General features: G+C 38.7%; 1 protein-coding gene across 2 annotated transcripts; it reads right to left on the bottom strand.

Moving 5' to 3' along the window:
- Positions 1–1,099: 1,099 nt before the first annotated feature.
- fgd4b (FYVE, RhoGEF and PH domain containing 4b) lies at positions 1,100–15,239 on the bottom strand. Of its 2 annotated transcripts, none has more exons than XM_039660687.2 (17): positions 14,856–15,239; positions 12,005–12,109; positions 10,921–11,056; positions 10,373–10,658; positions 9,041–9,121; positions 8,083–8,228; positions 7,859–8,015; positions 6,929–7,067; positions 6,704–6,762; positions 6,256–6,402; positions 5,821–5,993; positions 5,701–5,731; positions 3,237–3,320; positions 3,015–3,140; positions 2,629–2,778; positions 2,402–2,542; positions 1,100–1,784 (listed from the first exon to the last, which is right to left on the bottom strand). In XM_039660687.2, the coding sequence occupies exons 1-17, from the start codon at positions 14,971–14,973 to the stop codon at positions 1,536–1,538; spliced, it is 2,328 nt and encodes a 775-aa protein (XP_039516621.2). In that variant the 5' UTR covers positions 14,974–15,239; the 3' UTR covers positions 1,100–1,535. The 2 variants fall into 2 exon arrangements, with proteins under 2 accessions (XP_039516621.2, XP_088982882.1); XM_089126756.1 differs by lacking the exon at positions 14,856–15,239 and adding an exon at positions 13,668–13,732.
- Positions 15,240–16,094: the final 855 nt, after the last annotated feature.

Below are 16,094 nucleotides of genomic sequence, written 5' to 3' on the forward strand. Positions count from 1 at the left end.
TGATAGTAGGATCACGTGATCGACGGTCCTTGAACTCATGAACATTTACGACGAAAAGTAGCTGCTTCAAATTTTGACAAAAACAAATTTTCACACAGAATGATTCTGTGAATCACATTAATATATTTTCTCTACGTGTTAAACAGTAATTTTAAATAATGTAATGCTCGCATTACAGACCTTATTCAGAGCAGCGCCATTATGGCCGCCATGACAGTGAGAGGCTGTGAATAAATAAATATAAAAAATAAAAACATGTATAAGCACTTAGATCACTTAAAATTTCCCACAGCTTATGTTGTCTGGAGTTTTTTGTCTATTGAAATATCTCTTAGTGACATTTTTGCTGCGTTGTTATGAGCAAATTCCTTGAGTTACATTTTTTGTAAGTTATAATGAGCTAAAAACATTAGCATAAACAAATATCTAGGTTATACATTGTTCATGGAAGTTTTTTTGTGAAACATTTAAAAAAAAATGTCAAATGAACGTCCGATTAAATAGAGAACGTTCTATCAATCCCATTTTTTGTTTTGTTTACACAATGAAATGTTCTCTAAAAATCGCATAACCAAGATAAAACATGACGTAAGCATTCGAAATAATGTTTCCATAGCTTAGAATGTTAGAAAAATGTTCTTTGAATATTTTTGTTACCTATATGTCTTGCAATATTTTAGTAATGTTGAAAATTACTGGCATCTAGGGTTTGTGTTGATGCAACTTTTGGGGTTTAGTCTGTTCTGGGACTTCTTGTTTCTCACACATCTTCACACTTTGATTGCAACAAAAGGCAAGTCATGGTGTGCCACTTCCCCTACATACAATAAGTACAGTCTAAACATAATTATTAGCTTGGAAATAGTGTATTTTCACCATTTTGTTAATTTCACCAAACATATTTGACCATTCTGGTGTTGAATGAGCCTCAAGTCTTCCTTTACATGTGCATCTGAGGCAGCTGCTAAATCACATTTCACCCCAAAACTGAATTCAAAATAGCAAACATTAGTTTGTTAGTTTTTATTTTATTTTTTAATAAAGTAAAATGCAGAGTTTAGAAGATCCACCACACACAAGTCTAAGGATCAAAGCGATGGAGCGTTTATTATTTAATTTATTTTATTTTAATGTCAATGTTCTGGTTTACAAAAAACAATAAAGTGCATAAATTTTAGGGACAGCGACAAACAGCGTTAAAAAAAATAAAAAAAATATACATAAAAGATGATGGCACACAGAGAAAAACTAACAAATCACAAAGCATAATTTGGATTAGCTTTGCAGTGATTGGTCTGCGAACAAATACTTTTGTAGACTAAGTCAGTAAAATCATTTAAAACAATTACTGAATGTTTTACCAGTCTGATTTAGGTCGGCATTATAGTGCATTCAAATATCTGATATTGATTTGTTATCATACACTCCCAAAACAAATCCAATCTATTCCCCAAGTGTTCTTTACCAACACATATTGTAATCTGCTGGGATTTTAAGAGTTGCACACCAAAAAGGTGGAAAATCGTCTGTCTTTTTCAGGTGCCATCAGGCACGCCTTCATGGCAACCGTTGTCAAGGTCTCCATCTTTTGGAGTCTGGCATTCCATCATCTCCCCGATCACGGCTTTGCGTATCACTCTTAGCCAGCGCAGCTTCATTTCCTCCGTGTCGGCAGTGAAGCAGTGGACAGATTTGGACTGGCACAGACGGAAGCTGGAGGGAGGATGATCCACGTCCTCAACCTGGTAACCCAGGAGCGGGATGGTACACTGGGCTTTGACATCCTGTGGGAAGAAATCCCAAAGAAACAAGACTGAGTCACGGTTGATATTAACATTTAAATCTAGAAAAGGCTTATATGGTTGCTAAAGCCTTCAGATCAGTTGCTAGGGTTTCAGACGGTAGCTAGAATGTTGCAGAGGGGTTTTGAGCTGTTTCTAGCGGTTACTAAGCTGTTGATGATGCTTTCAGAGTAATTGTTAGGGTTTCAGATGGCAGCTAGGATCTTGCTAAGGTGTTCCAAGTTGTTACTAGGTTTCTAATGGTTGCTAGGATGTTGCTAAGCAGTTGCTAATACCTTCAAAATAGTTGCTATGGTTTCAGATGAGTGGTTGCTAGAGTGTTGCTTAGATGTTAAGAGTAGTTCCTTGGTGAAATGCATTGATATCATACATGACACTGGGGTTTCAGACGACGTTGCTAAGTTGTTCAAAGCAGTTCATCAAGAGTTGCTATGTTCTGAGTTGTTACTAGGGTGTTCCTAAGCAGATCCTAATGTGTTGTGAGTGGCATTGCTTTGTCAAGCCAACATAATCTAAAGCAAGATGCACAAAATACATTTTTTAGAAGAAATCAGCATATTCAGTGATATCTTTAGCCCATTATTGTGAGTGTCTCTCACCTGTGGAGCACCATACAGGTAAAGCACCAGTGCTTCGTGCTGTGGAATCACACACCAGAACCTCTGGCACAGTTTAGTTCGGTCACTGTACTGCAGGAACCCACACAGGACACTGTTTCCTGAGACCTGAGCTGCTTCAATCTGAAAACATTCAGGAGGAGAGGAGAAAAATCCAGAACGGTTCACGCAGACAGAAAGAACAAAAAAAAAACATCAATAACAAACACCTCTAGAATTCCTCTTTTCTTCCCGGCGACTGGTTCCTCGGTGTCCACTCTGCCGGTCAGGGTGAAGTAACAGTCTTTACAGACCTTATTTAATCTGTTACTGTCGTACCTCAGTGGCGCCTTGTAGTCCGAACATTTATGGCACACGACCTGAAACGCATCTTAAAACATAAGCTCATCTTTTAAAATACAAAAAATAAGCTTGCTTCACTTCAAAACCTTCTAAAAAAATCGTTTTTACAGTTATATTTACTTATGAATGAAGGGTTGGAACAACATGAGGGCGAGTAATTTTCATTTAATTTTGGGGTGAACTATCCCTTTAAGGATTTATGAGCCTGCGCCATCAAGAGTGTCACGACAGGACTGTATGCATGCAAACTCACGTATCCGCACGCCCTGCAGTGGTGTCTCCTGCGGGTCAGAGCGTTGAAGGGCTCCTTGCATTTCATGCACATGGTCACTTCATTGTCCCGAATCCAGCGTGGGGCTCTCTTCCCCAACTCCTCCTTCTGAAAAACACATGAGCCCAGATAAAGAAAGTGTTTTCAATTAAGAGCAAAGCAGTGATAGTTCGTGGATTCGCTGTTTTGCACATTTCTACTCACAGACACCTCATCCACCACTTCTTTAGAGGCTGACTTGAAAGTTTCATTCTTCTGTTCAAAGATTTCAATGGTCTCCTGGAACGCCTGGAATGTGAACAACCCACATTAAAACTTTCCTTTGGAATCTTGTTCCTGCCACGGAATATACGGGTTATGATCAGGGGGCGGAGATGGGTAGGAATATGGGTGGGGTTAGGGATCAGGGGGTGGGGTTAGGGATCAGGGGGCGGAGATTGGTAGGATTAGGGGTGGGGTTAAGGTTCAGGGGCGGAGATGGGTAGGATTAAGGGGTGTGATTAGGGATCAGGGGGCGGAGATGGGTAGGATTAGGGGTGGGGTTAGGGATCAGGGGCGGAGATGGGTAGGATTATGGGTGGGGTTCGGGATCAGGGGGCGGAGATGGGTAGGATTATGGGTGGGGTTTGGGATCAGGGGCGGAGATGGGTAGGAAAAGTGGTGGGGTTAGGGATCAGGGGGTGGAGATGGGTAGGAAAAGTGGTGGGGTTAGGGATCAGGGGCGGAGATGTGTAGAAAAAGTGGTGGGGTTAGGGATCAGGGGCGGAGATGTGTAGGAACAGTGGTGGGGTTAGGGATCAGGGGGCGGAGATGTGTAGAAAAAGTGGTGGGGTTAGGGATCAGGGGCGGAGATGGGTAGGAAAAGTGGTGGGGTTAGGGATCAGGGGCGGAGATGGGTAGGAAAAGTGGTGGGGTTCGGGATCAGGGGGCGGAGATGTGTAGAAAAAGTGGTGGGGTTAGGGATCAGGGGCGGAGATGGGTAGGAAAAGTGGTGGGGTTAGGGATCAGGGGGTGGAGATGGGTAGGAAAAGTGGTGGGGTTAGGGATCAGGGGCGGAGATGTGTAGAAAAAGTGGTGGGGTTAGGGATCAGGGGCGGAGATGTGTAGGAACAGTGGTGGGGTTAGGGATCAGGGGGCGGAGATGTGTAGAAAAAGTGGTGGGGTTAGGGATCAGGGGCGGAGATGGGTAGGATTAGGGGTGTGGTTAGGGATCAGGGGCGGAGATGGGTAGGAAAAGTGGTGGGGTTTGGGATCAGGGGCGGAGATGTGTAGGAACAGTGGTGGGGTTAGGGATCAGGGGCAGAGATGGGTAGGATTAGGGGTGTGGTTAGGGATCAGGGGGCGGAGATGTGTAGGAACAGTGGTGGGGTTAGGGATCAGGGGGCGGAGATGGGTAGGAAAAGTGGTGGGGTTTGGGATCAGGGGCGGAGATGGGTAGGAAAAGTGGTGGGGTTAGGGATCAGGGGCGGAGATGGGTAGGATTAGGGGTGTGGTTAGGGATCAGGGGCGGAGATGGGTAGGAAAAGTGGTGGGGTTTGGGATCAGGGGCGGAGATGGGTAGGATTAGGGGTGTGGTTAGGGATCAGGGGGCGGAGATGTGTAGGAACAGTGGTGGGGTTAGGGATCAGGGGGTGGAGATGGGTAGGATTAGGGGTGTGGTTAGGGATCAGGGGCGGAGATGGGTAGGAAAAGTGGTGGGGTTTGGGATCAGGGGCGGAGATGTGTAGGAACAGTGGTGGGGTTAGGGATCAGGGGCGGAGATGGGTAGGATTAGGGGTGTGGTTAGGGATCAGGGGGCGGAGATGTGTAGGAACAGTGGTGGGGTTAGGGATCAGGGGGCGGAGATGGGTAGGAAAAGTGGTGGGGTTTGGGATCAGGGGCGGAGATGGGTAGGAAAAGTGGTGGGGTTAGGGATCAGGGGCGGAGATGGGTAGGATTAGGGGTGTGGTTAGGGATCAGGGGCGGAGATGGGTAGGAAAAGTGGTGGGGTTTGGGATCAGGGGCGGAGATGTGTAGGAACAGTGGTGGGGTTAGGGATCAGGGGCGGAGATGGGTAGGAAAAGTGGTGGGGTTTGGGATCAGGGGGCGGAGATGGGTAGGAAAAGTGGTGGGGTTTGGGATCAGGGGGCGGAGATGGGTAGGAAAAGTGGTGGGGTTAGGGATCAGGGGCGGAGATGGGTAGGAAAAGTGGTGGGGTTAGGGATCAGGGGCGGAGATGGGTAGGAAAAGTGGTGGGGTTAGGGATCAGGGGGTGGGGTTTGGGATCACGGGGTGGGGTTTGGGATCAGGGGCGGAGATGGGTAGGAACAGTGGTGGGGTTAGGGATCAGGGGCGGAGATGGGTAGGAACAGTGGTGGGGTTAGGGATCAGGGGGTGGGGTTTGGGATCACGGGGTGGGGTTAGGGATCAGGGGGCGGAGATGGGTAGGTTCAGGATATGTAAGGTGGGAGGAGTTGGATCTGGATCCAACTACTCCCCCTGGATTTTGTGTTCTGCAGTGAGGACCATCTCATAATAATTGCCAAAAAGTCAGAATTGTTAGATAAAATGTTGCAATTTACTTTTTCTTTCTATTCCATGGCTGAAATAAGCTTCCATATTTTCCTGACTCTTACATGCATTTAATTCAGATTAACTTTAGCTTTGAGCAACTGAACGACACTGATACCTTAATCCAGTCCTCTTTGTCTTGCTCTGAGCTGTGAACAATGAAAAGCTACAGTCATTATGAGATAAAAACAGACGCTTATCTTTATCAACAGGTGAAATGAGTGGATTCTGTCATCACCTGGCCTGCAGCTCCAGCGTCCGCTCTTTACCTGACACCTGGAAAGTGTGAGGATAGTCGTCGTTGGAGGTCTCGCGCACCTTCATGCCCGCCACGCCGACCCGCTTGCGCACGGTGAACCGCTGACCCACAAGACTGAACTTAGGCACGCAGTACAACAACATGTGGTTAAACTGTCAAGAGAAGGATGCCGTGATTAAAATACTTTTTATTTTTATTTTTTTTACAAGCAAGTCATTAAGAACAAGTTCTTATTTACAATGGTTACACTTTTTAAGGTGTAGTTGCATGTAATTATGCCTAATTTATGGCTATTACTAGGACTCTTTAATATAAAGTGTTACCTCATATATTTTTAAAGACTTAATACCGTAAGTAATTTAGCTTCTCAAGTCAAAATAAGTGTGTTTGCATGCATGACTGTGTTGATCTCACCAGGTATAGGTATCTCTCCATGGACGAGGTGTTTCTGGCGGCCAGCTTCAGGATCTGTCCTTCTTTAATGAGCTCGTTGGACGGGTTAACGATGTCCTCCTCACATCCCAGCATCTCGTAGATCTCCATGAGCTTCTTCAGGTTCTCCTGGAAAACAAGCAGAGCAAAGACTTGAAAGCCAGATGGTGTTTTAACTCCATGCAAGCTATTTTCATGGCGAGTAACACGTTGAAATTCTATAAAAGAGCAATTTACAAACACACACTTAGTAACACTTAAAAGTAAGTTAATACTGTTAATAATAATTAGTATTAGTATTAGTTAATAATTAAATATATATTTATGACAACAATTGCATATAAACATCATAAATCACAGTCAGGAAGGCGGCCATCTTGTTCTGACTACCGCTACATATAGTAGCAGGTTTAGTGAAAGTGTGTCTCACCATCTTGCGGATGGCCGTGTTGGAGTGTGCGGCAGCCGTCGAGATGATGTTCAGAGACTCTGGAAAACAGGAAGGAGAAGTGATATCTGAGCTGACTCATCCAGTTATGGAACTGAAAGTATCTGGGAGCTAAACAACACTTTCACTTTATCCTGCATGTTCACATCCAGATGCTCATGCAAGTGAGAAGGACACACACGCACAAAACACAAAAACACGTCTCACTCTCGGCCTGGCTGCGGTCCGTGTCGTTCTCCGGGAGTTTCTTCAGGTAGTCTTTGAGCAGCATCTCGTAGCGAGGAACCCGCTGCACCGGCTCCAGCATGTGATGCTGCAGAGTCAGATTCCCACACACGTCCTGACTCTGAAAACACACAGCAAAACTATTTATTCATTTTTGGAGGTCATGGTCATGAATGCTCCTGAATGTAACACTTGTGTTGGTACTGTGCAGGACATACTGTATATTGCCTACAGTTTTTTAAAACTAGTATGTGTGCATTAATAAACATTTCAAACAGATAAATCAATCCAATATAATAAACAAATACCAATTTTCAAATTTCATTAAAGATACAATTGCACTGTCGCTTCAAGTAAATTGGTGTTGAAGAACATATGTATTTTTAAATATTATTTAATTTTATATATATTTAGACATTTAACAAAAAAATCTGACCAAATTATTTCATATTATATTAAATATTTAACTGACATAATTATTTTATTATATATATATATATATATATATCAGTTTTTATATATAAAAATGTAAAATATTTTTTATATATAAAAATGTAAAAAATATATATAACTGGAAAATCAGGCCCAATTATTTATATTGTAATTATAATTTTTAAAAAATATATATATATATTTTTGTATTATGTTTGTTTTATGTCATTAGTGTCTTTTAAGCCTATTTGGGCTGGGCATGTAAGTGCAAGACACTTTAAAAAATAAAATAATAAAAGAAAAAATAATGTATATATATATATATATATATAACTGGAAAACCAGAACCAATTCATTTAAATAATTTTATTTTATATATATTTTAGCTATTTAACTGGAAAATCAGACCCAATTATTTGATATATATATATATATATATATATATATTGATATATTGACATATAATTCAGGTAAAAGCACCTGTATGTCCTGAATGACTCCACTAAACTGTGCCGATCGCTCCATCCACTGTTTGATCAAATCCATGGCGCTGTCGAAGTTGATCACGTACTCGGCGTACATCCTCAGGAAGGGCGCGAGCTGAGCCATGATGTCCCCGATGCGGGGTGTGGAGTCCCTGCGGGAGGACGAGACGTGAGCGGGAGTCTGAGAACGTCTGAGAAGACGACGACGACGGCGCTCACCACTGGCTCATCCGCGTCTCCAGCTCCGGCAGGAGGAACTCGCTGTGGAACGTGTAGATGGATCCCACATTCGAGAAGATGCTCTTCACCACCTCGATAGGAAACGCCCCCTTCCCAGCCTCCTCTGTGAGTCTAGCACAGAACACCTGCAGAAACAGTGCAGACGTCACTCTTAAAGGGAAAGTTCACCCAAAAATGAAAAGTACCCCACTTTTTTTCTTTCAGACGAATACAATCTGAGTTATATTAAAGCATTACGTATTGTTTTAGTCTGCCAGAAGCTAGTTATTTTAATCGATAAAGTTATAAATATGGATATTTTTCTTACACAAACGCATCACTTCCTTTCAGAAGAGCTGTATGGAGGACTTTTATCATGGATAGATGCACTTTGATGGACTTCAAAAAATATACAGCCGATCACTGGCATTATAAAGCTTGGAAGAGCCAGGACACTTTTTAATATAACTCCGATTCGATTGTATTCGTCTGAAACAAGCGTGCCGCACAAGCCCTGAAAAGTGAAGCCGAAGCGTCTCCATCGCCCCCCGGTGGCCGGCCCCAGTATATATTTTATATAGCGATTTGCATGCGATAACACCCTGACCTGTCGGCGACCTCAACGATTTGCAAATCGGGCTTAAAATCATGTAGTGTGAACTAGGCTTAAGGGAACACAGCTGTCTTTGAACACAATCAGCCAATCAGAGCAGAGCTCCTCATTACTATTCATATAAGGTCATTATTCATTATTCATATATTCATTACCTCCCAAATAAGGTAAAAACAGATCATTTCATTCTGGGGCCAATTTCTAGAGTTGAAAATGGAGCTGTAAAACCATACCTGGACATTTTAATTTAAAAATAACCCCATGTAGATATAAGAGAGAAAATTAAAATATTATTTCAACACATTGTAAGGGCACCTTTAAAGTGAGTGCAGAGCATGAACTGACCTGGTCCAGCAGATGCAGGCGGGTCACGTACGCCCTCTCCGTCTGCAGGAGCTCGTTGGCGATCTTATAGAGTTTGAGCTCCTGTCGAAAACAACCTGTTATTTCCTCTCTGATACTAAATATGAAAGTATGACATGTCACTGTGGCATCTTGGGTAATGTCTGATGTTGGAAAGCCACTGAAACTACACTCTCTGGGTGGAAAAACACAGTGTCATGTGGTTGGGCTGATGGGCCACTTTTGATAAAAACAGAAATATCTGATTCGTCACACAAAGAGTGATTTGCAGCTTTAATTTGACATTAAGAAGTGTAATGACAAAACACATATTTTTACAGATTTTTTTTTAAAGAAAATGACATGTGAGACTTCCTGATGCATGCAGATGTCCTGATGCATGATGTGTTGTAATTGTTTGCCAGGGTGTTGTTTTGTGGTTGCTACGATTTTGCTTGAGTGTTTTTGGTTAAAAGAGTCTCTAGGATATTTTGGTATATCTATATATGTTTTGTGTCCCTTTTTACAAAGGAACTTACATTCGTTGATTTAGAAGACGCTTTTGTCCAAAGCCTTTACAAAAAAGTTTCAATAATTTTTAATAGCTTTAAGTAATAATTAAATTAAATAAATGTATAATAATTTTACTATTTTACTTTTATTAATCATTTAAATAATAAAAAAATCTTTTTTTAAGCCTTGACATTTTTTCTAAATAATTTTAATAGTTTTAGGTGATAATTAAAAACTTAATTTATAATAATTTTGAAATTAATTAAAAAATAATATAATATAATTTTGAATTTAAGTATTTAACTCAAAATTACAATACTGTATTCAAATATATTTAAAACATTTATACAAATAATTATTTTTAAATAATTGCAAATCTGTAAAAAGTAATAATTAAACAATAAATAATTGAAGAAATAATAATTTAAATAATTTACTAAAAATAAAATAAAATAATGTTATTGTAATAATAAAAAAATAATCACTTTGAAAAATTTTAAAATTCATAATTTGAATATTGTATTAAATACAAAAAAATGCCAATGCAATTAATTTTTTTAAAATAAAATGAACTGCATTGGCATTTTTTTGTATTTAATACAATATTCAAATTATGAATTTTAACATTTTATTAAAAAAAATTAATAACAAAAACTATTATTGTTGTATTATTATACACCCATTTTATCATCTAACAGGTGAAAAGTGTGGACCATTCATGTCCGTACCACAGTTTAATAATGAGTGTTTGGCATGGATTCAAACTACAAACACAAAGTACGAGGACTAGTAACCGTGATGCTAAAACGCAGCATAACTCACTTGTTTGTCTTCATCTTTCTCCATGTTCTGCATCTCTTCATTTAGGACGTTCTCCTCCCATCGAGTCTCGTCCTCGTGCTCCCTCCTGCCGGTTTCAGAGGCTGGCAGGAGATGTTCTGGCTCTTCAAACACACCTTCACCTTTGACCTCTTCAGACCACCAGCCGGACCACACGTGCCAGCCGGACCCCTGCGAGGACCCCTGCGAGAAGACCCCCGAGTCCGAGCGTTCAGGGTTCACAGGAGCTTCGATGCGTGGAGAACAGTCTGAGGGAGATTTGCTGACACTGGGAGAGAGTATTAGATCAAAAATACTGTGTCTGTGTCATCGCAACAGGAAGTGAAAGTCTGAAAGGCGGAGCAAAGGGCTACAGACAGAAATGAGGGGGTGATTTTCTCTCCACTGTCCTATTTATGAAGTATGAACACATATATGGCACCATTACAAATCAACTAATGTTTCTCATCTTAAGAAGGAGTGTTGACTCTCACCCCACACACACATATGTATACAAACATATTTAGTGTTTCTGATGCATGCACACACACCTCTTATCGAAGTGTCTGTAATATTTGGAGACGGCTGACGCCCTCCCTCGGGTGATATTGGTCATGGTGTCCTCTCCCTCCATCATGTTTCCACTCGAGCTCTTCACTGGACACTGGAGTTTGGGTTTCGGGAGCACTATAGAGGGACATAACGAGATGAAAGATGCTTCATAACTGGGCTTTTTGTTTTTTTGTGAGGGCCTGTGACTAGGAAGTATGTTCTCCTCAATACAAACAGCAGAGGTCACTGTAATCAAACCCACATGTGTGTGATAATAATAATATATCTACAATATTTCCTTGTTCAAATGTAAGATTGTAGGATTAACTATGGTGAAAGTTTTATATACGACTTTTACATCTATATGACATTTAAACAAACGTTTAGACTTTCTTTGTTTGTTTTAAACAAAGCTTAAAAAAAACACACTGATAATATTTAGACAAGAATAAATTGGAATAAATATCGCAATCCCATTTTCCCCGCATAAAGGGGTAAATAATGCTTTAGTAAATCGTAATTATGACATACAAAGTCAAAATTATGAGATAAAAAGGTGAAATTGTTATGTAGTAAGTCATACTTAGTCAGAGTTATGGCACTGTTGAAAGATTAAAATTATGACATACTAAGTCATAAGCCATGCTAATTATCTCATAATCTTGACCTTCAAACTTAGTATGTCAATTTCAATTCTCATGTTTTCGACTTTGTATCAGAATTATGAATATAAACGTTTGATCTCATAGCATATCATAGTCAGGATCAAGTTACTAAAATATGATTTTTGTTTCCTTGTGACTCAGAAATGGGCTTCTTTTTTATGTAAAGCATGTTACACCATTTGTCCTACAGTATATGCCCATAAACAACAACTACAAATATGACGATTAGTCATTTTGTTCCATTTGTGGGTAATGCTCTACATCACTTCCTGTTCTCCCACAGTACTGTAGAAATGCCTAGAATTGTTTTCTTTTTTAAACTAACTGTCCGGAGCTGGTCTGTTGAGATATGTGTGTGTGTGTGTGTGTGTGTGTGTGTGTGTGTGTGTGTGTGTGTGTGTGTGTGTGTGTGATGTACCTGCTGGAGGAGGCATCGATGAGACGGTGTACGCCGCAGTCTTTCCCAGCACTGAAGTCCTGTCTCTCAGCAAACTCCTGTCCGTATCCTCACATCCGACGTCTCCTGAACACACACAAAACACAACGTTTTATTGCAGTTAATCTTTTCTTGTTCTTTCATGATAATTCACCTGAATGAGAACGCAAACTGAAAGCATCATCTGAAGGGTCTCACTATTTGTGCATTTAGTGAAGATCGCTGCTTCCTCTATTGAGCACTTGAACACACACATCCTCTTGGACACAATCGGGCAACTCTAGGTTCATGAACACACTTAATGGGTGTGCTTTAATATAACCTAAACATACCACTGCAGTGTTTTTATGATGGTCATTGTTGTGTTTTTGGGGTGGGGGAAATTAACACAAGCATTTGTAATTATATTTGTCAGCCTAAATAATGGTTTATTATTTAATTGTCATAAATAGGTCTGTTTTACTCAAATACATACAATAAATGTATACTGAGAAAGATGACGTTTTGTTTTAGATATTGCATAAATATTATAGTATTTATTAATAAGCTTTTATTTATATACTTTAAATTTTTCACTTTGATTTTAGTTTAAGTATTGATTCAATTTAGTTGATCTTGTCATTTTTATTATTATTAATTTAAAATATTACAGTATTTATTAATATTTTAAATTAGCATTTTTTTTATTTTATATAATTACTTTTTTGTAATTTTCATAGTTTTTAATAATATTTATTAATATTTTGAATTAGCATTTAATTATATATTTATTTTTATTTTAAAAAAATTATTAGTTTTAAAATATTTCTACTTATTTTTTTTAAATTAACTACGTTTAAGTTGAATTTTCACCTGATATTTACATTTTATTTCATTTCAACAACAAAAGAAAAGATTTTTAAGTTTTAGTTGGCAATTACATCATTCACATAGTGTGACAACATGCCCCGCTACAAGTGTGCATTAAATCAGCTGTATTGTTTTTCCTGTAAAATAATCTTAGATTGTTTTTATATGATAGCCAAGACTTTGGAAACTTCTCAGAGTCTTCTGAAAATATCTATACGGTCTTTATTTGCTCTTTTATCATTACCAGTGTATTCCATTTTGCCTCAGAAAATAAAACAGGCTAATAATGGCGAAACAAAGGCACGTTTGACTGGTTTGAGGAGCTTCCTCAGTCGAGTTTCTCACTTCCTCAAGCTCTGGATCCACGACAAAGGTTCTCTCACTTCGACACTATTCATGACAGACCTTCATAAAGAGAAGTCCAAACCGAAAAACGCCCCCAGCTTGCATATGTATATATACATATTACAGAGATATCCATTTTTAATAGCATTTTAGAGCTGAGAAAAACCAGTAAAATGTCTATAATTGTCATGATTTTTCTCAGCTCTGTAAATCCAAGATTTAAAAAGGCCTTATGTTTTTGGGTTTTGCACAAGCGTGGGAATCCTGTGTTATGTCAAATGTGTTTCAAATTAACAGTCATTAATAAACAGCGACACGCACCACATTTTAAAAGCAGGTAACAAAACAAAACATTAAAAACTTTCATGAAATTCATGAAGTGAAATTAAGCATCATAGATGATAAAATGCATAGAGACACAAACAAATAAAAAATGCACACACACACTGACCTGATCTCCGGTCACACACTGCACTCCTAAATCAAGCGCGTTCACATGATGACTGCAGATCCTCTCTATCAGCTCACTGTATTTCCCTTTTTTTCTACATGAATGCATGTGTGTGACATTTATTTAGCAAGAAACTGCTCACAGTCCATCAAGGCTCATCCAATTAGTTTGACAAAGATTACTATGCTGTTTATTTGAAGTAGACACATATTAACGTTGTAATTTCCCAGATACTTGATTTATTCCTTACTAGAACAAATTAGAGATGATCAAATATGTCTGTGTATGATTTACCATTTGAAGTTGCATACTTTTTATGGGATAATGGGTCAAGTAATAAAGCCAGTCTTCTCAGCAGTTTATTTGCTTGCAGAAAAATTATAATATGTGTATTAAAAAGTGTTTATAGTGTCCTCTTTTGGCAGAACGCTATATCAAGATCATCAAATATGATGAAAAGAACTTGTAATCTGTATTTTTTATGACAAAATTGAGAAAAATGGTCACATTTAAAACAAAATTGAGTAACTAACTTCACCAGATAGAAACAAAAAGCCTTAGTGAACTAAAGATTAAATCCTCATGTGCTGAATTTGCATTGAAAACTAGAAAATGATATCCATCCATGCACCTTTCAGTCAATGAACTTCCACGAGCCCTTCATTACTTTTGTGTGTATAATTTTATACACAAAACCTCGACCTTAAAATAAACATTTATGTATATATAAATGTAAAATAAATACATAAAATTAGCACAATGAATGCGACAAAATATTACACGTGTACAAATAGCGAGATTGATAATGGCAGTCAGAAGAAAGAAACAGTCAACTTTATCATCACACCCACATTTCTTTGTATTTTGATGCAATAATATGAAGGATAGTGTTATAAATGTTCATACATTAAATATATATATATATATATTCTGAGAGTCTGAGGAGAAAGGGACGATGCAAACAACTCACCAATATTTTGAATTTGTCCTGCATTACCCATTTCAGCCGCTAGCTGTCAATAATATTACATACTGCACCTTTAATCAAACAGCAGAGAAGGCCTGACGATTTTTGATTCGTCTTCACAGACAATACAAACACTCACGATGCTAATTTCGAAGGAAATGTTAAACTGCAGACCATGTGAATCTACAAACCTGATACAATCGACAGTAAAGACGTCTCACCTGGTACTGAACCTCGTCTGAGCTCCATCTCCACATTTTGTCCCGATCTTCTCTTAAAAGCATGGCGTCTGAACTCCTCCACATCATACGCGCTCCTCGTCTTCACCTTCTCAAACATCCCTCAATCTTCACCATGAACACACTGCAGTCCTCAGAGAAAGATGAGCAGTTGTTCAAACTCTCGTGTTGTGTTTGCTGCAAACTTCAACCAAGCCACACCGGAGAGAGTTCAACTACACAACTCCACCCCTCCAAACGCGAAACAGGACTTCACGAAGACTTCACGTAAGTTGACGTAAAAATGCACACTATTCATTTATTAAATTGCTAATTTTTACTACTCACTACAGAACAGACCATTAAAACATTTCATATAACATTTTTAAAATAACGTTACGCCAACGTCACACTTAAACGTCACCCTCGCACTTTGAAAATATCTTTCGCGGGTCAAAATGATTTAAAAATAAAATAAATAAAAGTTTTTCTGAAAGAAATATAATTTTTTTTACATTAAAAAATGTTTGGAGATTATTTTTTATTATATATACCTTTAAATGACAAGATTTGATCAGTAATAATAAATAATAGCACATTCCTCACATTCTTTCATCTTAAATTCAAAATAAATCACAATTTCATGCATAACCCTTTTAATTCACCTTCAAATATCTTACATTAGGTGTCTTTGCCAACCGCTTGTGGAAACAAAATACTATATTCTCTTTCCACTAGATGGAGCAAACGAGCAGTTTATCTTCAGTATGCAGATACTACATTATAAAATAATTTTTTGGTAACGTTTTAGCATTTTTAGTTTGAATTTGGAGCATTTTTAGGCTTTTCTATGTGTATTGAAGTATCCCTCACATTCCATTCATTCCTATGGGGGTCAAATTGAAAAAAACACAAAACTCCTCAAATCCAAGATTTTTTTGTTTTTGTTTTTTTGGGTGTATTCATGGTTCAAGTGCGACAAAAGTCATAGGGTCTTGGACCCCTCTTATGAACACTCAATTAACAAAAAAAAAAAAAAAAAAAAAGGGTTTCGGGTCAAAATGACCCGAGGGAAGGATGAGTGTTTTAAACATGGTGAAAATGCCATCGCATTAAAACAATTTCTTTTTAAATTTCGCTCTACTTTACTTTTCTTAATAATTATGCTCGATGTTTAATTAACCAGTAATGTGGAGTTAGCGATTTCTGAGAAACGCTGTTGAAGTGGATGGGACTGAGCGG

The sequence above is a fragment of the Pimephales promelas genome, chromosome 24, assembly GCF_988280905.1.
Source record: "Pimephales promelas chromosome 24, fPimPro1.hap1.1, whole genome shotgun sequence".
Classification (NCBI taxonomy): Eukaryota; Metazoa; Chordata; class Actinopteri; order Cypriniformes; family Leuciscidae; genus Pimephales; species Pimephales promelas.

What these genes read in the sequence shown, in the direction of transcription:
- fgd4b (XM_039660687.2), bottom strand. Translation starts at nt 14,973, where the DNA reads ATGTTTGAGAAGGTGAAGACGAGGAGCGCGTATGATGTGGAGGAGTTC. An exon ending in ACGCTGGAGCTGCAGGCCAG is followed by an intron (nt 5,732 to 5,820) that starts GTGATGACAGAA and finishes CATTGTTCACAG; the next exon opens with CTCAGAGCAAGACAAAGAGG. An exon ending in ACAAAGAGGACTGGATTAAG is followed by an intron (nt 3,321 to 5,700) that starts GTATCAGTGTCG and finishes TTCACATTCCAG; the next exon opens with GCGTTCCAGGAGACCATTGA.